Source organism: Agelaius tricolor, unplaced genomic scaffold, assembly GCF_023055355.1.
Source record: "Agelaius tricolor isolate 1412-34295 unplaced genomic scaffold, bAgeTri1.0.p SCAF_13, whole genome shotgun sequence".
NCBI classification, from domain to species: Eukaryota; Metazoa; Chordata; class Aves; order Passeriformes; family Icteridae; genus Agelaius; species Agelaius tricolor.
In genome coordinates, this window is record NW_027269273.1 from 3,093,933 (window position 1) to 3,113,961 (window position 20,029).

General features: G+C 43.3%; 1 protein-coding gene across 2 annotated transcripts; it reads left to right on the forward strand.

The window, feature by feature from the left end:
• The first annotated feature begins 25 nt into the window (after positions 1-25).
• On the forward strand, positions 26-13,274 carry KIFBP (kinesin family binding protein). 2 transcript variants are annotated; one of them, XM_071438417.1, is made up of 7 exons: positions 26-402; positions 2,632-2,730; positions 6,597-6,676; positions 7,273-7,456; positions 9,108-9,192; positions 10,946-11,058; positions 11,846-13,274. In XM_071438417.1, the coding sequence occupies exons 1-7, from the start codon at positions 55-57 to the stop codon at positions 12,722-12,724; spliced, it is 1,788 nt and encodes a 595-aa protein (XP_071294518.1). In that variant the 5' UTR covers positions 26-54; the 3' UTR covers positions 12,725-13,274. The 2 variants fall into 2 exon arrangements, with proteins under 2 accessions (XP_071294518.1, XP_071294519.1); XM_071438418.1 differs by having other exon boundaries at positions 10,949-11,058.
• The last annotated feature ends 6,755 nt before the right edge of the window (positions 13,275-20,029 follow it).

The window sequence follows — 20,029 nt, forward strand, 5'->3', positions numbered from 1 at the left end:
CATGGCGGGGGCGGGCCCGGGCACGCGCGCCGGGGCGGGGCGGGCAGCGGGAAGATGGCGGCGGCGGCGGGCGGAGGGTGGCCCGCGGTGTGCGAGAAGTTCCGCGCCGCCCGCACGCTCTCGGCCGTGGAGTCCCTCAAGGACCCCGAGACCGAGCCGTACCGCTCCAAGTACAGCGCCCGGGCGCTGCTGCAGGAGGTGAAGCAGCTGCTGAGCGCCGCCGAGGAGGGCGGCGAGGCGGTGCTGGCCGTGAGGCGGGCCGTGCTGGAGTACGAGCTGGGCGTCAACCACACGGACACCGAGGAGCTGTCGGCCGGCGACGAGCACCTGCAGCGCTGCACGCAGCTCCTGGAGCCGCACCGCCTCTCCCCGGACTGCGTGTCCCTCTACATCCAGGCCCAGGTGGGCTGCGGAGGCCGGAGGGGCTGCCCGGGGCGGGGGCCCGGCCGAGCGGGGCCTGGGCTGCGCGGGCTGGGCCGGGCGCTCGCTGCCAGCAGATCCAGGGCCTCCCTCATCCTGAAAGATGCTGCTCTTTAACCTTAATAAACACAGCAGCCCTGGCCTTCCGTTCTTGCTGGAAGGAATCATTCGCCGGTGGTGGTTGTTGGAGGGATGCTTGTCTGCTTTGAGCCTCCTGCTGATGCCTCTGGGCATGCAGCGCATCTAAAATATGTTCTCATTGTTGATAGATCAGCGTGCTCTTCTGGACAGACCGAGGCAAAACTTGTAAGAACTGTGCGAGAATAAATTAGAAAAAGGCCTCACTGCGTCCAGAATTTGTGATATAGTAACTCCTTGGTTGTCATAGTGATGCTGGGAGATGCTTTTATTGATGCATTATCCTGAAGCGATAAATTGTTTCTTTTTCAGCATTGCCTGTTATATTTTAAGCTATTATATTTTGTCCCAGATGCATAAATACAGTTTTGTTGGTGTTTGAAGTAATAATATTTTCTCTTTATTCTGAAGAAAGGAATAATTAAAATTAGTCCTTCTTACATGAAGATTCACAGAAGGGCCTTTACTTGATCACTCTGTCATGGTAGCTGGTGGTTAGGCATCTGACTCTAGACAATGAAATAGTCCTCTAATACATGAAATAGAACAGTTATTTAGATATCTATGTCAAAAATGGTTGCCCTAATTAGAGAAGGCTCCATAGTGCTTCCTCATTAAACTGTCAAGGAATTGTGGGCTGACATGGAAAGGTGGAAGTGAAATGATGATTTGTATTACACTGGTTAAATTAGCTGAGTTGTCTGGGACAGTGAGGTTACATCTGCTCCTCGTCCTTGGGTGGGTTTGGATACACTGCTACACTGTTTGGATACACTGCTACAAATCTGTTACCCCTGGGGAGGTGAGGAGATTGCTCCAGCTGAAGTAAATGACATTTTCCCACACAAGATCCGGCCCTGGTGGCTCAGGACCAGGGGTACTGCTGTGCTGGAAGGCAGCTCTTCTCTCTGTTAGCCCAAAGCCTGCCTGGACCTCCCAGTCCTGGGGCCTTCAGATGCAGTTTGTTGTGCATGAGGGGCGCTGTGAGCAGCAGTGCTGGCTCTGCTCTGACCTGGGGCTGAGCCCAGGCTGGGCAATGAACCCTCAGCCCTCGGTCCCAAGGGCTGCAGCAGCCTCAAGTACTTAATTTAAACCATTTTTGATTTAAAAGCAGTGATTGCCATCAGTGGCAGTACTTCTCCACCTCCTGGGATGCCTGCAGTGTGTTACCATGGCCTGACTGCTGGTTTGGAGGAAGAAGCATTCCTTTTTCCTGCTGGGCCTCTTTCTTTAGCCCCACTTGTGATTTCTGAGCTTTTGCATAAGATTGAGTTTCCCAGGCTCTGTCTGATGGAATCTGGTCTGTTCCTCTGCATGGCCCTGGGCAAAGTGTTCCAGCTCATAAACAACATGTGATGTGCTTTCTTATAAAAACAGAGGAATGGAGCTGAAAGGGGCACGGGGCTGGCATGCAGCTACACAGTTGAATTATTTTGAAGGTTTTTGGTTGTTTTTTTTTAGCCCTCTTGAGTTTTGTAACAGCACTGCCTAGGATTTAAATTAGCACATAGATCATTATTTACACCATCTTATTAATAAAATTAGAAGTACTTTTTGTCAAGGTTGGGTTCACAGATGCAGTTGCTTTAATTTAAATTTGAAGGCAGTAGTCTATAACTTTTGGACCTCAGAGGTGCTTTAAATCTCTTTCCATTGTTGAAAATATACAAGCATTCATTTCCTAGCATATTTTTTTCTTGTTAATTTTTTTCTATGGAGCCATGTTAACAAATTTCTGATTTCTTGTCTCTTTTTTGATATCTGTATGTGATAAAGGCTGCATGAATTGGATGCTCTGTGGAAAAAGCTCATTATTTGAACACACTAGTCCTTATGTAGCAGAGTAAACAGAGAAGGACTGTGAGGTGCATTTTTTATGTGAAATTTGCTGTGTGAAAACCCCTCCCTTTTGAGCCACTCACAGTGAAATGTGTGGGCACAATTTCTGCTTTTTGAAATCCTAATTGCATTAGAACACGCACATATATAAGGATGAAGACTGATCAATTGTTTGCAAAAAAAAATGTCTAATTCAAATGGAATGTGACTATTGTTTTTTTCCTTTACCTTTAGAACAATCTGGGGATCCTGTGGTCTCAGAGGGATGAAATTGAAACTGCACAAACTTACTTGGAATCTGCAGAAGCCTTGTATAACCAATACATGAAAGAGGTACTGTGGTAATGTCATGGCAGCTCTTACTTCACCTGCCACTTGCAGGTTAAGGAACCTTTGGAATCAAAATGCAATGGAATTTTGAGTTTCTGTGCTTTATGCTGGCTGCTGTGATACTTTTGGCAAGTGATACAAGTTGTACTGCAGTGTAGGACAAATTAGAGCATTACTTGCTAATTTCAAACTAGAAAAAATTTTGCTCAAAAATAATGGTCCCTTTTGAAAGCCCTTTAATAATCCAAAGTTGATGTCTGGTAGAATTTGGATCTTAATGAGGACTATCATTAAATGTTATCTTGGAAATGCAGTAAAAATATCCATTGCTTTCAGTGGGAAAAGGAAGCAAAACTAATATTTGCATGGTTTGCTCTGACTGTGCAGTGTTTTGCAGGGGCAAGTGGTTCAGTTCCATATCCAAGAGGACAATCTCACAGACAGCTAACCCTCTCATGCATATTAAACAACCTTTTCAGCTCTGGATTCTGCTGTGGATCCTACAAAGACTCCCTTGTGCTATTTTTAAGCTCTTTGCAAAGCTGTTCCTACACTGAGTTGCCTCAGGGACAGTTCTGGAGTGAGCTGAAAACATTTGTGGCCTTCAAGAAGCAGTAGCTGTGTCTCAGCACAGCTGAATGGGCTGGGCAGACCTTAACTTCATGAAATTACAGGTTCAGTTCAGGTTTTACCATGGAATTGCTTCAGAGCACTGATTATACTTGTGGAGATTTTTAGATTTTTTTTTTTAATTGGTTGGTTACTGCTCTCTTTGCACCTTTGCAGCCACAGTGATGGGAGAGGTCAGGGATCTAGAAGGGAGCCCCACTATGTCAGCTTCTTTCCTGCCCTCAGGGTCAGTTGGGCTAACCAGAGATCTGTCTAATTAGTTCCTGATGTTCAGCTTTGATATTTACACCCAGCCCCAGCTATCACCTGACTTCCAAAAGCATCTGGCACTTGCTCCAGTTATTATGAAATTAAACTGGTGCTATGCTATAGTGGATTAAAGTGAAATGAAATTAAACTGGTGCTATGCTATAGTGGATTAAAGTGCTGCCAGGTACTTCACATTTGCACTGTAGACTTTTCTGAAACTTGACATTTTTTGTTAGTAGTGGTTACTGAATATTTTCTTCTGGGGCTTTGCTGCCTGACTAGGTGTAGTGGCTTTGGTTTGTTGAGATTTTTGGTGAATGTATTAATCAGTGTGGTGGGGTTTAGTGTTGGTTGATTGTTAGTGTATATTTTTCTTGTTGTGAGGTAGGATTAGGAGAAAGGTAAAGCAGGTTTAAAAGGGAAAGAAAAAATTATTAATAGTAATTAAAGGGTAATAAGAACAGAGTAAAACTTCTAGAATACTTCTCTTCTGTTGCTGCCAGGTGTCCCTAAGGGGTAATAATTAGCATTGGCTCCATGACTCACAGAAGGCTGATCAATCACTTTCTATACTCATTAAGAAATACTTATTAAGAAAACCCATCACCCTTACTCATGACACAGGTGGGCCCAATTGGGCCTGGAATGCAAACACCATCACCAGTGGCCAGTCAAGAAACCTCCCTTTGGAAAGCAGATCTCCATAACACATTCCTCATGTGCACAGCATCAGGGGCAGTGAGTGGAGATAAGAATTGTTCCTCATTCTTTCCTCTGATCTTCTCACAGCCTTCCCCACGACAATGCCTGGGAAAGTTGGGCATTGCTCTCTGTACCCACACTCTTCTCCTTACAACTTTTTATTCTTACTGACAATGTAAAGAAACAAACCCCAACATTTTAGTTCGTTTACTACAAATTAAAAAACAAATCCCAAATTTCTTTTGTTTTTAACATTTTTTTCCACAAAAACATATACAACTTTCTGTACTAAAAACCTACATCAGTTTTGTAAGTACTTCCCATACACACCAAAGCCCTGGGGTTATTCATACCTGCTGATCACCTGCCACACTTTTCCCCCACCATTATTTACCACTTACAGTCCAAGGCATTATGCAGTCAAACACAGCTATGCTTTAAGTCTTCTTGCTTTTAAAGGGAACCATAGATTTATACAACAATAAGATTTGTCTTTCCCAAATTATAAATATGTGAATGTAGTTTTTGTGACATTCCCCTTTTCTAGGCTGTCAGGGAGTCTTTGGTAAACTGCTGAGGATGGAGGCATTTTCCTGAGCTGATGGATTTAGTTGTTTACTGACTGGGTCCAATTAACCTACATATTTAATAGGGTGGTTTCTCCCCCTAAAGCAAAACCCAGGCAAAGAGCTTGGGCTGATGAAATCCACTTAGAAAGGAGAATTGGAGAGCTCTTTCTGAGGATAAGAAAAGGTATAAGGCTTGATATCAGAGATAGATCTGTAGATATACAGGAAGGAGGCAACAATTTTGTTTACTGTGTCATTTCAGTTCTTTTCTTTGCAGGAATAGCTGTAGGCTTGCCAGAATATACTCCAAATCTTGTTAGAACGTTTGTATCTAAAGAAAACAAGAGGAAGAGTTATAAATTCACCTCATAAAAACTAATGAGGTGCAAACAAAGATCTACAGATTAAAAGGCCAGATACAAAAATCTACATGCCTCTGGTAGGTTAAACATGCTGTAGTTTATTTGTCAGTTTGTGTTTCAGGTACATTTGCTCATTTTTTAAGATGAGTAAAACACTTCTGTTAAAAGCAGAGTCTGTTCATGGATTTTTAATGAGAAGCAGTACAAATATTGGATGTGTTCTTCTCTGTAAAGTGAGTTTATTCTCTGCCCTTGTTCCTGTTCCTACCTGAGTCTGCATTAACTCATGTAAAACAGTTATTGAAACTGATTTTTATTTGTTGCCTTCCTTTCTCTTTGGCTAAGAAAGAGATGGGGTCAGGAAAGGCTAGACAAGCTGCAAACTGACCTGGCCTTTGTTGGGGGCAGACACATTGAGCACCCTCCAGGATGCAGTGTGGAATGGGAGAAAAGCTCTCCTTAAAAAATGGTTTCATTTGAAGCATTTTAGAACTGGCACCTGAAGTTATTCACAGTTGCAAAGGAAATGGGATAAGGCCAGGCTCATAAAGCTCTGCCAAAAGCAGTGTTCATGTGTTGGGATTCCTGGGAGCTGTCTGTGACATTAGTGACAATTGTCTTAGGGCAGATGTGGACACAGCAATGCCAGAAGGTGTGTAGCTGTCTGTGTAAGGGTCTGACAGAACTCATGGCTTGAAGAACAAAAAAGTGCTTCTAATGATGGGAATACCACTATTAATTAATACTTGCATGTAGATTATGCCTGATAGGAAGGTTTAGCAGCTTCATCCTCCAAAGGCATTGTGTTGTTTTACTTGTTTGGTTGGGTGAATGGTCTTGCCAGCTTGTGGACTCTGGGAGTCCCTTTAGAAGAATCTTCACAGCAGCTCTGCTGGGCTCTCAGCACTTGCTGTTCTCTGCAGGACTTCCTGCAGGATGTTTTCATGCTGCTCAGCACTGCAGCTGGGCAAATGGAGATTTCACACTTGAAGGCTTGGTGTTAAATGGATGCCTCAAAGCCCAGAATGTTATTGTACCAGATAAAGATGCCCAGTAGAGTCCTGCAGGCTCCAGGCTGAGTATCTCTGGTGCAGGCAGTGTGGATTGCTTTAAAATGCATAAGCAGAAGCCTCCTGCAAGCTGTGAGCCTTGTCATTCCGTGTGGAATTGTGACTTTCATCCTCTAAATCTCCTGAGTGTTATGGAACTGCTCTGGAGAAGGGGCACTGAGATGGGTTATGGGAAGCTTTGTTGAATTTGGGACTGGCAAATGGTCAATGATGTGTAGCCAGGAGAGGGAGCACTGTGCCACAGAGTAAGAAATGGAGATTGCTGAATGTGTCATGTACCCTTGCAGGATGGAAATCCTCCCCTGGATCCCAGTGAACATTTCATGGCAGAAGAAGAAAAACTCACAGATCAGGAAAGATCCAAAAGGTGGGTGTTAAGCAGCATGCTTATATTATTATTACTTTTTTTTTTTTAATTATGAGTTATAGGAATGTGCCCCTCGTTGATGGAGTGACAAAACCATCCTTTGTCCCCTCAAAAAGAAATAAGCCCAGAAGTTTGTCTCCTCCATTAGGTGAAAAAGACACCTCATAGGCCCAGGGAACTTCACCTCAAACTTAAGGAGAGCTAATTGGACAGGAGCCAAAAAGAGCAAGAGAGGACAGGAGCAAAAGAGCAAGTTCTCTTCCTTTTACTAGAAAAAGAAGAGAACTAAGAAACCAATCACTTTTGTGAGGTGTTTTACCAGGAGCAAAGACCTCCTGCACCTGGCTCGGTTTTTCTGTTTGTTATTTTGCCTTTTATTAAACCTTTTTGCCTTTGATTAAACCTTTTCTGTTTCCAACACTGCCACAGAAGCCATCCTGCTGATTTTTATGCCTCCAAGGGTAGCTGAGCTATCTTAGGTGTGTTACAGACCTCCAAGAGCTTATTAGACCTAACCCGAGGAGGCTACTATAACCATGAGTAAGTATTTAGGGAGGAAAACAAACCATCTGAAGAGACTGTTGTTGATTTTCCAGGTTTGAAAAGGCCTACACACATACTCTGTATTACCTGGCCCAAGTGTACCAGCACCTGGAGATGATTGAGAAGGCTGCTCAGTACTGCCACACCACCCTGAAACGGCAGCTCGAGTACTGCGGCTACTACCCCGTGGAATGGGCACGCAACGCGGCCACTCTGTCACAGTACTACCTCTCCAAGGTGACCCTCCAGGCCTGTCCTGCTGCCACTGGGCCACTCATGCCACTGTTCAAACAGCTCCTGGACACAGGGCTCCAAATGAATTGAAAATGGGTGTGACCGTGTTCACAGGGGTCCCAGGAAGAGGGAAGAGATGGGGATCTGACTCCATGTTTCAGAAGGCTGATTTATTATTTTATCATATTAATAATAACCTATTAATTTATGTAATTACATCAATTAATTATATTATAATTTTAATATAATATTGTTGATATCATAAAATAATAATTTATTATTTTATTATAATATTATTATATTAAAACTATGCTAAAAGAATAGAAGAAAGGATTTCATCAGAAGGCTTGCAAGCAAAGCAAAAGAATGTAATGATAAGAAAATCTTGTGACTGACCCGAGTCCTGACACAGCTGGGCTGGGATTGGCCATTAATTAGAAACAACCACATGAGACCAATCCCAGATGCACCTGTTGCATTCCACAGCAGCAGATAACCATTGGTTACATTTTGTTTACATTTTGTTCCTGAGGCCTCTCAGCTTCTCAGGAGGAAAAATCCTAAGGAAAGGATTTTTCATGTCTGTGACAAATGTGCACCTATAAAACCACAAGTTGTCTTCTGACACGAAGCATCTGTGAGGTTTTTTCTGAAGAGGACATGGTGGCTTTCCTGTGGGGTTCTGATGGCTGTAAACATGAGAAAAGCTCTGTAGTTAAGGAAGTATTAGCAGTGATGAGATGTCATGTTCATAAGTAAACTTGGGGGTTATAATAATTGAATTTAAAATTCTTTGTTATGTTGTTCTCTTGCTATGAAGTTTGAAAACAAAAGCATCTCATGAGGGCCAAGCTATGGCTTTTTGTTTACAATGAATGATTGTTCCTTGTGCCTTAGCATGTGCTCAAGAGTTGTTTGAACCCATGTGAGCATGAAAGTGAATATGTGAGTTGGCAGCTGTTTGCCATGTGTTGACTCTAAACAATCTACTGTTAGGATGTACTTCAGCTTTATTTCAGAATTTCTATATTCCAGCCTATTCAAATGCTCTTTTCTGTTGCTTAAAAAGATTCCTGCCCTACCTAAACCAGTTAATGCTAATTTCAATAGTAACTCCTAATTTCCATATCTTTTTGATACATTGATATCAGCAGTTATTTAACAGTGCACTGCCAAATATGGGTAAAGGAATCTAGATGTGACTCATGGTGTTGAGCTGTGTGTCAGGCTGTTCCCACCAGCACCCTGTGATAGTGTTTGCCACAAGGCATCATTTCCTTCACCTCAGGGCAGCCACAACAGTCAGAGATTCAGTGTGCATTGCCAGTATGAAAGGAAAGCTTGGTGTTGTGGCTGTGGAACAGAACAAACAATAGAAAATATTGTGTTCACCAGTAGGTGTGGAAAAATTGTGTTTTCTTCCAGTGCCTGGGCAATATGCTCCAGAGCCTCTCAGCTCTGTCATTTCCCTTGTGGTCATGTGTGCTCACTCTCTGAGGTGAGGGGTTTGGCCAAGTGACAGCAGTGCTGGAGCTGCTCACACCCTGCCAAATGCTGCTCTGTTTCTCCCAGGAGCTGCTCACACCCTCTAAATGCTGCTCTGTTTCTCTCAGGAGCTGCTCACTCCCTCTAAATGCTGCTCTCTTTCTCCCAGGAATGCTTTATGGAGGCTCGACACTGCCTAGCAGCAGCCAGTGTCATCTTCAGCCAAGCTGGACAGGTGCCATCTGCTGAAGACTGTAAGTTTATAAAAAATGTTTGGAATAAAATGATTGGGAATTAAGCATCACTAAACTGAAGTTTAACAAGATGTACAGAACTTTCCCCCATGTTAATTTCCTAAAATATTTTTCAATAGAGTTGAATGTTTCTGAAAAGTGACTGCTACTACAGCTCAGGATTGGCTGTGTGTAGACCCTCTGAGAAAGAGTGCTTGTTTCTGGTGTTTCAGAAAGCAATCATTTAGTAAAAGTGAAATTTAAAACAATATCCACTTCAACAGTGGCAGTGTTCATCCATCTGGCCTTGTACAAGTGCTAAAAATGCAGTTTTCCTCAGTGGTCAGAGGGCAGTCATTCAGTGAACCAAACCTGATATTTCCTGGGAATGGCTTTTAAAGAAGGAGCAAACCTGCAGCTTTTAAAACCCCAAATCCAGAGGGTGCTGGTGTTGTCCTGGATGCTGCAGCCTCATCAGTGGCTGCTTTTGGGGTTGTAGCTGCCCTCCTTGTTCCTTGGGCCTTGGTGCAAAGGATCACTTGGCAGCCCAGTGTGAATGGCAGCAGAAGATACCTTTAGAGATGTCACCCTGGTTTTAGGGACCTGTGGTTCCATGGTAGTGTCAGTGCTCTGTTTTAGGCCTGGGCTTTGCTTATCTACAGCACTTTTTATGTCTGTCTTGGACAAGTGGAAGCTTCCAGTTGGTAGAGCTTTAATTCATGGAGAGGGAGCAAGTATGAGCCAGCTCAGTTGTATCTTCATCTCTTCCTGCACCACAGAGGAGGAGTGATAATCCCATTTGTTCTGGAGAATATTTGCTTATCCTACCTTGCCTGGCTTTGCATGGCACAGAGCTGGGCTGTGGGCTTGCAGAAAGTTCTGATTTACACAAAGAGCAGTACACAGTCAGCATTGGCCATTCTCAGGCCCTTTCATTTTATCATGTTAATTGGAATATAAACTAACACAGACATGATTAATAAATGTGCCTTTTCTTAGATTAGCAGCAATTCTTAATTCCTTAATAAGAAACTCATTTGCTCTAATGAAAGGTAATGAGTGCAGTGGGTCTGAGTGTGAAGTTGGCTTTTTATTTGGTGATCAGAAGTGCTGCTGTCCTGTAGGAATGTCCTCTCATTGTTCAGCTAACTCACTGCCTTCTGCATGGAGACTGGGAAATGAGTTTTTGCTGAAATCTGTTTGGTTTTTGAAAATGTTATCTTGAGACATCACCAGTGCTGCTGTCTATGATAGTGGGGAGACTTTGGGGAGAAAAATAGAGAAGTTGTAGAGCTAATAAATGTTATGTTTGTACCAGGTAGCTTAACCAAAGGCAGTTTCCCCTATTTTGTTTCCTTTTTTGGTAGCAAATCTGGGGCCCATAGCAATGCAAATGCCTTTACCATCCTCAGACACAATCACTGGGCAGGCAGCTGAAGCTCAGAAAATGAATTATCCTGATTTCTTTCTCTTACTACAAAGAGACCTGGAAACTTTTTCCAGTAAAACACCTTGAAGATGAAAGGTCTTTTTAAAGATAAATTATTATCTATTTATTTTCAGAATTCATACATGACAAATCCTTGTTAATCTATATGGGTTTCTACCAGGAATGACAGTTTACAGAATTATTGCATAAACTAACATGGAGAACATGTTTCTGTCTACCCATGAGGAAAATGAAATACAAGTATATTCTTTGGATGGACCATCTGAGGGTCTTGCTGGAATGCTGGACTTCTCTTAAAGTTTTTGTGTGTTTATGTCCATTCAGCAGATGAAACAGAGCCAGACCAACAGGACCTTCCAGAGAGGAAAGCTGAAATTGCAAGGTGTTGGATCAAGTATTGCCTGAATCTTCTGCAAAGTGCTCGGAAATTGCTTGAGGTAACAGAAAATTGTTCTGTATCTGTCATTGTCTAACAGCAAACTAAATCTGCTTTGGTGTTTGCAGTTGGTAACAAGGAGTAAGCAAGTGCCCAGTGAGCAAAACAGCAAATGCTTGCAATGGAGCAAGTGCTTCTTGGTATGGTTGGACTTAAAGGCAGCACTTAAGAGTAAGCACAGATATCCCCTGATAGGGGATCAGCTCTGCAGAGTGATCAGTGCATTGCTTTTATTATTTAACTATTATTAATTAAATTTTATTTAATTTTTATTAATTATGGAATTATTTCATCTTGTGCAACTTCACAAAATTTCCTCCTCTCTGCTGCATTTTCTTGCAGCTTGATTTGACAGATTCCTTCTTATTTAACTGCTAGTAAGAATGTTGTCTTAATATGCAGCAGTTTTCTGTGCTGATGTTCTCATTCATTCAAACATTGGATTCATTCAGATTTGATTCAGTTCACTTAATTTGTTTAAGTATTTCTTCAGGTGTTTAAACCAGCATTTGCTGAAATGCTTTGTGAAGGAGAGCCCTTGGGTTTAACATTTATTCCTTTGGCTATTTTGTCACACAGGGTAGGGAGACTGAACCACCTTAATTTTATGTCTTTTCAGAATTGATAAAGTAATTTACACGAGTCTTTTGTTAATATAAGGCTTCATGTATCAATGATTTCTCTTTTGTCGTGTTGCTCACTAGTTTACATTTCAAAGGTGACTCAGAATGATTCAGTCTCTCTTTATAAGGCAGATTTGTTTTAATTAGCATGCTTTCTCATTTCAGGATAACATAGGAGAGCTGGATCCAGATAGGCAATTGGAACTTAAAGCCCAAAGGAAGAAAGAAGAGGATGAAAAGGAGAAGGGCAGGAAGAAAGCTGTTCTTTTTGGGACCAGTGATATCTGTGACTCTGTCCTAGCCATGGAGGAGAAAGTGAGCAGCGTATATCCTTTAGATTTTCAAGAAGCCAGAGAAGTCTTCCTGGTTGGTCAGAACTATGTTCAGGAGGCAAAAGAGTTCTTTCAGGTGGATGGTTATGTTACTGACCATATTGAGATTGTTCAGGATCACAGTGCTTTGTTTAAGGTCCTTGCTTTCTTTGAAGAGGACTATGAGAGGCGCTGCAAGATGCACAAGCGTAGGATAGACATGCTGGAGCCCATCTACACTGACCTGAACCCCCAGTACTACCTGCTGATCCGCAGGCAGCTGCAGTGTGAGCTGGCTGACACCTACTATGAGATGATGGATCTGAAGGTGGCTATTGGGAACAGGTTAGAGAAGCTAGATTCACACACAGTTAAAAAAATTAATTCTTTGGCTCAGTTTGCCATCAAATATTACGAGCTCTTCTTGGATTCTTTGAGGAACCCTGATAAGGTGTTTCCTGAGAAACTCGAGGAAGATGTTCTCCGCCCTGCCATGGTGGCTAAATTTCACATTGCACGCCTGTATGGTAAGCTCATTACTTCAGATAGCAAAAAGCAACTGGAAAATATGCAGACATCACTGGAGTATTACACATTTCTGGTAGACTATTGTGAGAAGTATCCAGATGCTGTCCCTGCCATTGAGACTGAACTAGAACTCAGTAAGGAGATGGTGAATCTTCTTCCAGCAAGCATGGAGAGGCTAAGAGCAAAGGTGTCTTCATTTGTATAAGTGCTTGCCTTGGAGGCAGGGGGCACTGTCAGAGCAGTTACCTGTCCAGGCCAGTGCTGTGGCACAGCTTCCCTACTGATTGGTAGAGGTCAGGGGCACCCACCCAGAGCCTGCCCTAGAGTAACCCTGTGAACAGCTCTGAGCTCTCCTGCTCCACAGCTCACCCACACTAATGGTATCAACTCTCAGTGTAAAGTGTAAGTCCAGCTCATGCTTTGTACTGTGTGTCCTATATGTAAATATGAACCTTTTCTCCCTCACAGCTTTTTCTTTGGTGTATGGTTCAGTTCTTAAGTGTAGTGCTGTATGAAAATAGTTTCTTTTAAGAGAATCTTCTTCTCTAAGAAATTTTTTTCTTATAAACCTGAGGCACGTTCTTCCAGCTAGAATGCATTTTATCTCTTCTAACATTTGTCCCCAGAAAACTTTATCAATGTGAAGGGAACTTGTTTTCAGTATTTATTTTGTATGTTGCTTGTTGTTCTTTTCCCTTGTTAATCAAAACCCAGTTGATATAGGCTCAATAAATGGACTAGCTTGGCTAAATGTTTCTTCAGAGTCCTTGGAATTCTGTTTCCTGTGTCTTACTAAGATACAATATTTTAACTTTGGCCAAAAGAAGTAGTTGTGAATGTTTCCATGAGTGTTTTCAGTAAAAACACCTGAGCAATTGTAGTGCTGGGAGCCAGAGCAAGAAAGCAGCCAAATTTCTTTGTGGTGGGAGACAATGCTTCTAACACACCATGGATATCACAGGTTATAGGCCTGGGCTCTACTGCTCCAGACATTTGCCTGATACAGCCTGGTGCCATGGGAGCTTCTCTTTGTGCTGCTCAGGGAGCTCTTTTAGCAGGGGCTGCATTGGGAACTCTGAATTGTTAGAGATGAAACACAGGCAGAGCAGGAGGTGATGGCAGAGCCTCCAGGGACATGGGGCAGGGACACTGGGACTTGGTGCATTAGGGTGTTGTCTCTTGTTGTGCCCTTATCACAAAAGTTTCACACCTTCTTGGTGTTTCTCATGGGCAGCTCCTCAGAACACTGGCTCTTCCTTCTTCACAGAGCAGCCACTGACTCCAGTTCCCTTCTCAACACCACCCCACTCTTTTCTAGCATCTTCTTCTCACTGGTCACAGCTGTGGCCTGGTAAAGCCAGGCCTGTCCTAATCTTGGATAATTGGCCCAGCTGCATCTCCTCAGGGGTAACATTACTTTCTGCACTATCTTTGTTTCCTTATATTCTGTCCCCTCCAGGAGTGCACCAGCAGTGCTGACAGGGTGGGACCATGTTCACAGCACCAGAGGGCATGGAAGGAGAATGGTCAAACAGCTGGATCCTTCTGGAGGCTGAAGGGGGGAACATCCCATTTGTTACAGGCTGTGAGGGGAAAGCAGGCACAGCTGAATGGTAAAAACCCCTTCTGCAGGCTAGGCTGCTAACCACAAACAAATAGGCCAGCAAAAAATGGCTGCTGGAAATGAGCAGCAGCAAAACTCAAAACTAGAGCAGCTACCTGTGTGCCTGTAGAGTCAGGGAGAGAGAGAGTGCACGTGCCTGTGTGTGGTTTTTATGTTTTACTAAATAGTTGTCTAGTCAGCCTCTAGGAGTTTCATTTTTGCAGTCAGATCTTTAATTCAGATTTTCCTGTGCCTGAAAATAAGACAGCCCTAGTTTCTCAGTGAAACATCTCTCAGCAGGCTCGATTGCACTTTGTTTTTGTCTGATTTCAGTTAAAGCTAGTGTGCACCTTTGCCACAAACAAAAAGATTAAAATTTTTTCTGCTAACTTTTAGTTTCATATTCAAGTAGAAGGCAGCAAAACATGTTTGGCGTAGTTGTTTGGGATTTTTTTTCCTTCTATACTTTTGCCTTTGAGCAAATTTTGTAAAGCACCATCATTAGCTTTCTTGTAATTTGGAGCAGGATAGTTTGTGGGCTATCCTAGCATAAAAAATCTTTTTTTTTTTCCCCTTCAAATACTGGTCTGAAGTAAGTGTGAAAAATGACCTGCAGGTAACTGCACAGCTGAATGAAGTGCAGGGTGATGTGTCCTTTCTAATAATTTGATGTATCCCTTTTAACCATCATCAGGTGTGCAGAGAAGCACCCTGGATCCACCAGAAGCAAGTGAGAGCTCAGCAGACAGGTAGGAGTAGGTCCAGAGCTAAGAAGGCCTGACAGAAGCAGGATCAGAGCTTTTCCACACAATCAGTGTGATTGGCACTGTGGCTTGGAGAGCTCTCTCCTCTGGAGATACCCTGAACACTTTGGCTTCCCAACTTTTTAAAAAAATACATTTCATAGAAATGCATCTGGAGTTACAGAAAGCAATGATGCCAGTTCATCTCCTGGACTGAATGTTCAAGGCTCTGGCAGCTGATTCTGTTTTATTGCTGGAGACTGCATCGTGCCAGATGCTCAGCACAAAGTACTGTGCTGTGCTTCTTTTAAGGCATCTTTTTAAAAAGGCCCTTTGAGTAATTCCTGTTTGTTCAATGATTTGAGAGAATGAACTTATGTAAGGTTCTGTATTTGGTTAAAAAAAAATAAAAAAGGAGGTGGGGAGCTTGTTGGATTAGGCAGCAAAGCTCCCTTCAGGAATGTTGAGTTTTAACTGTAAAGTATGTGTGAGGTCAGGCATTTATTTCACAGATTAATTGAAGATTAGGTTCCTGTGAACTCTGTTTAACCTGCATTTCTATTCCTTTCTGTACAGCAAAAACGTCTCACAACTGAAACCCCTTTTTTGTTGTTCTACTCGTTTTTTCTCCTTAGCCAGCACAAAGCAGCGAGATTTACAAGAAATCCAAGTTTCTGTAGAATTCCTGTCAAGTGTGAGATCAGAGCTATAACCTCATGTACTTCTTCAAATGGCAAATGCACTCATGAGAAGTGATTTGGTTTGATTCAAACCAGTTTGGGTTTCATTGAAGCTTAATTCTTATGCTGGCTAGAGATGTGGTAGGTGTCATAAAATGGAGTGATGGGCATGGTTGTTGTGAAAAATGCCAATCACTTGTTTTTAGAATTTTAAACGTTTAATAGTAATAAAAATAGTAAAAATAGTAATAAAAATAGTAATAAAAATAGTAATATGATTAGAGTAATACAAATTTGAACAATTGAGATTAGGACAATATGAGGCAATAGAAACAAAGAGTTACAGACAGTCCAGGTACCTTTTCTGGGCAAAATAAGCCTGAAAAAGGACCCACATTAACAGAGGATTAACCCTTAAAAGCAACAGCCTGTTTCATATTCATACACCTCATCCATGGTGCATAAATTCCATTCAAACCCAGGATTCTGTCTGGGCAGTGTCAGCTTCTTCCTCTGAATCCTGACTGAGTCTTCAGGAGCAAGCAAGGCAGGAAGAACTCGATAATGGAGCAATAAATTCTCTTTCTCTGAAAGATTCAGGTGTCCTATGGCTGCTATCTTGGTGTGAGTCCTTTCTTTAAAAAAATATCCTACATAGCATAGTTTCTATTTTAACATTATGTTATAACCTAAAACTATATTTAACACACTACTTAAGAGAATGAATATTCAGCATCACTTTCTAACACAACCCATATAATATTCATTTGAATATTTGTGAAAAGCCAATCAGAAAATACTCATTTTTCACAGGAGGTTTTCACAGGCTCAGTGTGGATGGTTTCCTGCTCTGTGAACACATCAGATGTGTCAGTGTGATGGTGCTTCCACCTCCAGAAACCCTGTGGGAGCCTGCTTAGCCCTGACACCAGGCAATGAGAAACAGCAGTTGAGTTTTACTCAACACGTGGCTTTACCCAGCTCACTTTTGTTTGGGGTTTCCTTTTTGCTCAGCACAGAGGGAGCACAGATGACCTTTGCTTGTGTGTTTCTACAAAAAGACTGAGATAGTTGGTGTCTCCTGGATGTTTTCTGAGGAACTGTTCATTGGAAGATGCCCAGATGTGCTCCTATAAAGGAGGATATGGCTTGTCTGGCAAACCCTTCTGCAGTCTCAAAATTACAGAACTAGAGACTGTTACAAGAAAGCCAAGTGTATAAAGTTGTGGTGAGAAGCATTTGTCAACTTTCTTTCCTCTTCTATTGCAACATCTGTGGCTATTTTAGAGCTGCCTACAAATGATTAATTTTTGCTTTGAAAAGTGTTTTTACGTATTTCCTGGGAACTCTGTCCAAAGTGCCTCCTTGAGCTGTTTCATTTTGCACTTTGGTGCTTTCTAACTCCTCCTTGTCATGGGTAGGGGCAAAACCAGTGGTTTCCTGATGAGAACCATTTGCCTGGCTGCCTTTTTTCCAAAGCCATTGTTTGGTTGTGTCTTTGCAGCTGGAGAGCCAGGCAGACTGTTGGGATATGAAGCACAGCACATTGGAAAATGTGTTGCTTCCCTTCAGAAGAGAAAATGTCTGTGATACTGACTCTTTGATACTGAAGTTACTGATAAAGTGGTCCCTTAACACCAAAGGTTTTAATGATTTGGGTGTTTATAGCAATGTTTTAAATATCTAGTGCTTGAGTTTTTGGCATCTGGTGGGCACAAAATAGAGCAAAGTGTTTTTACATGCTCATTGTTGCTGTGAAAGAGATTTGCTGGTTGGCATTGGACCAGGATACAAGGATTTCTCTATCTGAGTTTTTTAATGCAATTTTCTGCAGAAAAAAAAAAGAGGAATTGGATGAGTGATCAGTGAAAGACTGGGATAGGCATGTGATGAGTGAGCTGGTGCTAGTCTCTGAATACTGTAAAAGGAGTACAAAGTGCTTGTGTCAGACTTCTTCTGAGATCTGTGGGTGAAAAGCATTTTTTTTCAAAAAAAGGAATGAACAAGATGATTTTCTGCATACTTAAGTGTCTTGGAATGGAGCAAGAGCAAAAAGTTCCCAGGGAGGGTCTCAAATCACTCTGAGCCATCTCTGGATTGGCAGTGGCTTCAGGTAACACCAGAGGATTTTCACAGCAGCCCATGAGAGAATGCAGTCAGGTGGGCCCAGAGCCTCCTCCCACCTCAATTCCAGGACTTTTAAATAACAGAGGCAGTGATGAATCATTAGAAGTGATTTCTAGTGCAGACAAGGAGACAGAAATTGAGATACTGCATCGTGCCAGCATATGGTCTGCAGACAAGGAGGGGACAGAAAAACCAACATAATCCCCTGCTAGCAAAGTTAAGATTTTGAAATCAGATATTTGCCAATGGCTTGTGCATGACACCTGGTAAGTATCAGACACTGCTGTCCATCTTGCCTGTCCACATCTGGAGCTTTTGGCAAATTGGGTGTCAAACACTTCTTAGTGTCTCCATGTGCTTTGCCCTAAAGTTTTCCAATGGAACTGAGCTGCCAAGTTACAAGGGCTCATGGAAAGACACATTTTGCTTCTCTCTGCAAAGGCACAAGGGGCTTGAGACTCTCACCTCCCTGGCCAGGCTGTCCTGGCCTCCCTTTGCTGCAAATGTTGCATGAAGTGAGCTTTGCCCCAGGTTTCAGCTTTCCCTGCGGCTGACCCCCGAGTCCTTGAAGCAAGAAAAGACAAAAAATCTTTTTTCCTAGTTAATGCAAATGATGTTTTCAAAAGGGACGTGCTCATCTTGAAAGGGGGCAGAGCAGCTTTGTCAGCACTGCAGTTTCTGAACCTGAGGAGCAGCAGTTTGGAGCCTGTTGCTTCCTGCTGCAGCAGCATCCCCCCAGAGAGCAGGGAGCACATCCTTCAAAAAGAGCTGGGAGGCCTGGGCAGTGCCAGTCCTGCTGGGAGAGGCTCCTGGCAGAGCTGATTTTCCTGCTTTTCCTCATTTTTCTCTTCTGTCACACTTTGAAATGAAAGGATGCTTCTACTTAATCAAATGTGCTTAAAGCTAGCTAAGAAATGCCTAGCTCCTTTGGTTGATAGGGGAAAAAATACAGTTCTCTTTTCATGTAAACACAAATTCACCTATTTCCCCAACAATTCAGTGAAGATCACAAGGCTGTGACTCCAGGCTGGTTCACTGGGGCCCAAACACCAGCTCTGCTCCACTTTGCACACAGGTCTGCTTCATGGGGAGACCTCCACAGGAGAATCACTGCTTCCAGCTCCTCTTCACCTCCCCAAATTTACTGAGGTCCTTTCTCCCCACACATGGTGTGAAGTTTGTGTCACCAATGGTGCTTGTACATAGAAATAAGTTTGCACTTGTGCAGGCAGTGGAGGCAAGGTGAGCTGCTTGGGGTGGATCTATGGGCAAGAACCTAGGGCTGACAAAATCATCTAAAAGCTGTGAGTAGCTCACTTGTGTGAGGCTGCCCTGTGCTGGAGAAACCAGCTGATGGAGAAATAGCTGTGTCTAAATCCTGGGTAGCTGGGCTGGAACCAGTAACATGCAGCAACACCAACTGGTTCAGAGTGAAAACATTCCCTGAGAAGCCATGCAGGAACCAGGCTTTGCTTTGAAAACATCTTTGTAGCACCATCCTTCTCTGCCTTGTTCATTCCTTCTGGGTTTAGGGGCATTTCCCCAGCTACTCCTGTGTGAGCCCATGCTCCACTGTGCAGGTCCTGCTCGCACTGTGGGGCTGCTGCTGCTCTGGATGGAGTTCTAAAGGACACCCAGCTGCTGAAATTGCCTCCCTAATCAGTAACCAGAGCTTGGCTGCAGTGCCATGCCTTAACAAGCTGTTGCTTTTAAGCTGTAGTCCTGCAATTGCCAGCCAAAGCCTTTGCTGCACTGTGCTCCTGCAGGTGGAAGCAGAAAGCATCAGCACTCCCAGCAGCAGCAAGGAAAGCTGCTTGTCCCACCTGAAGGACAGGCCTGGTGCTTGGCCAAGGTTTCTGGGAGGGAGGGGAGGTCGTTGGCAGCTTCCTGTCTGTGCTCAGTTTTGATGCAGCTGTGGCTTTCCAGCAACGATCTCCCCCTGCACTCCACCAGGGGAAGAAGGGAGGAGTTGTTCTTCTGTGAGATCTAGATGGCAGGAGTGCCTGATTTCTGTGTGATAAATGTCTTCAGTGTTTTCTTACAAGATCCAAATCTTATCTGCAGGGCCCAGGCCCCGGTGCTGCCCTCAGAGGAGAGAGGGTGGCACGAGGGGCTGAGGGATGCCTGGTGCTGCTCTGGGTGCAGGGGTGAGCACGGCCCAGGTGCTGAGCTCAGATGTGGCCCAGGCTAAGAATTAATTTTTACTCAGGGCTGGATTTAGAAATCCCCCCCAGCTGGACCCAAACCTCCCTCTCTGGGTTGCCAGGTCTTTGTTATTTTGAAAAGGAGAGATTTTGGCTTTCAGTCCCCAAAGGTTGGTTGGTTGAACATGAGCTGGTGGAAAAAGGCATCCTTAA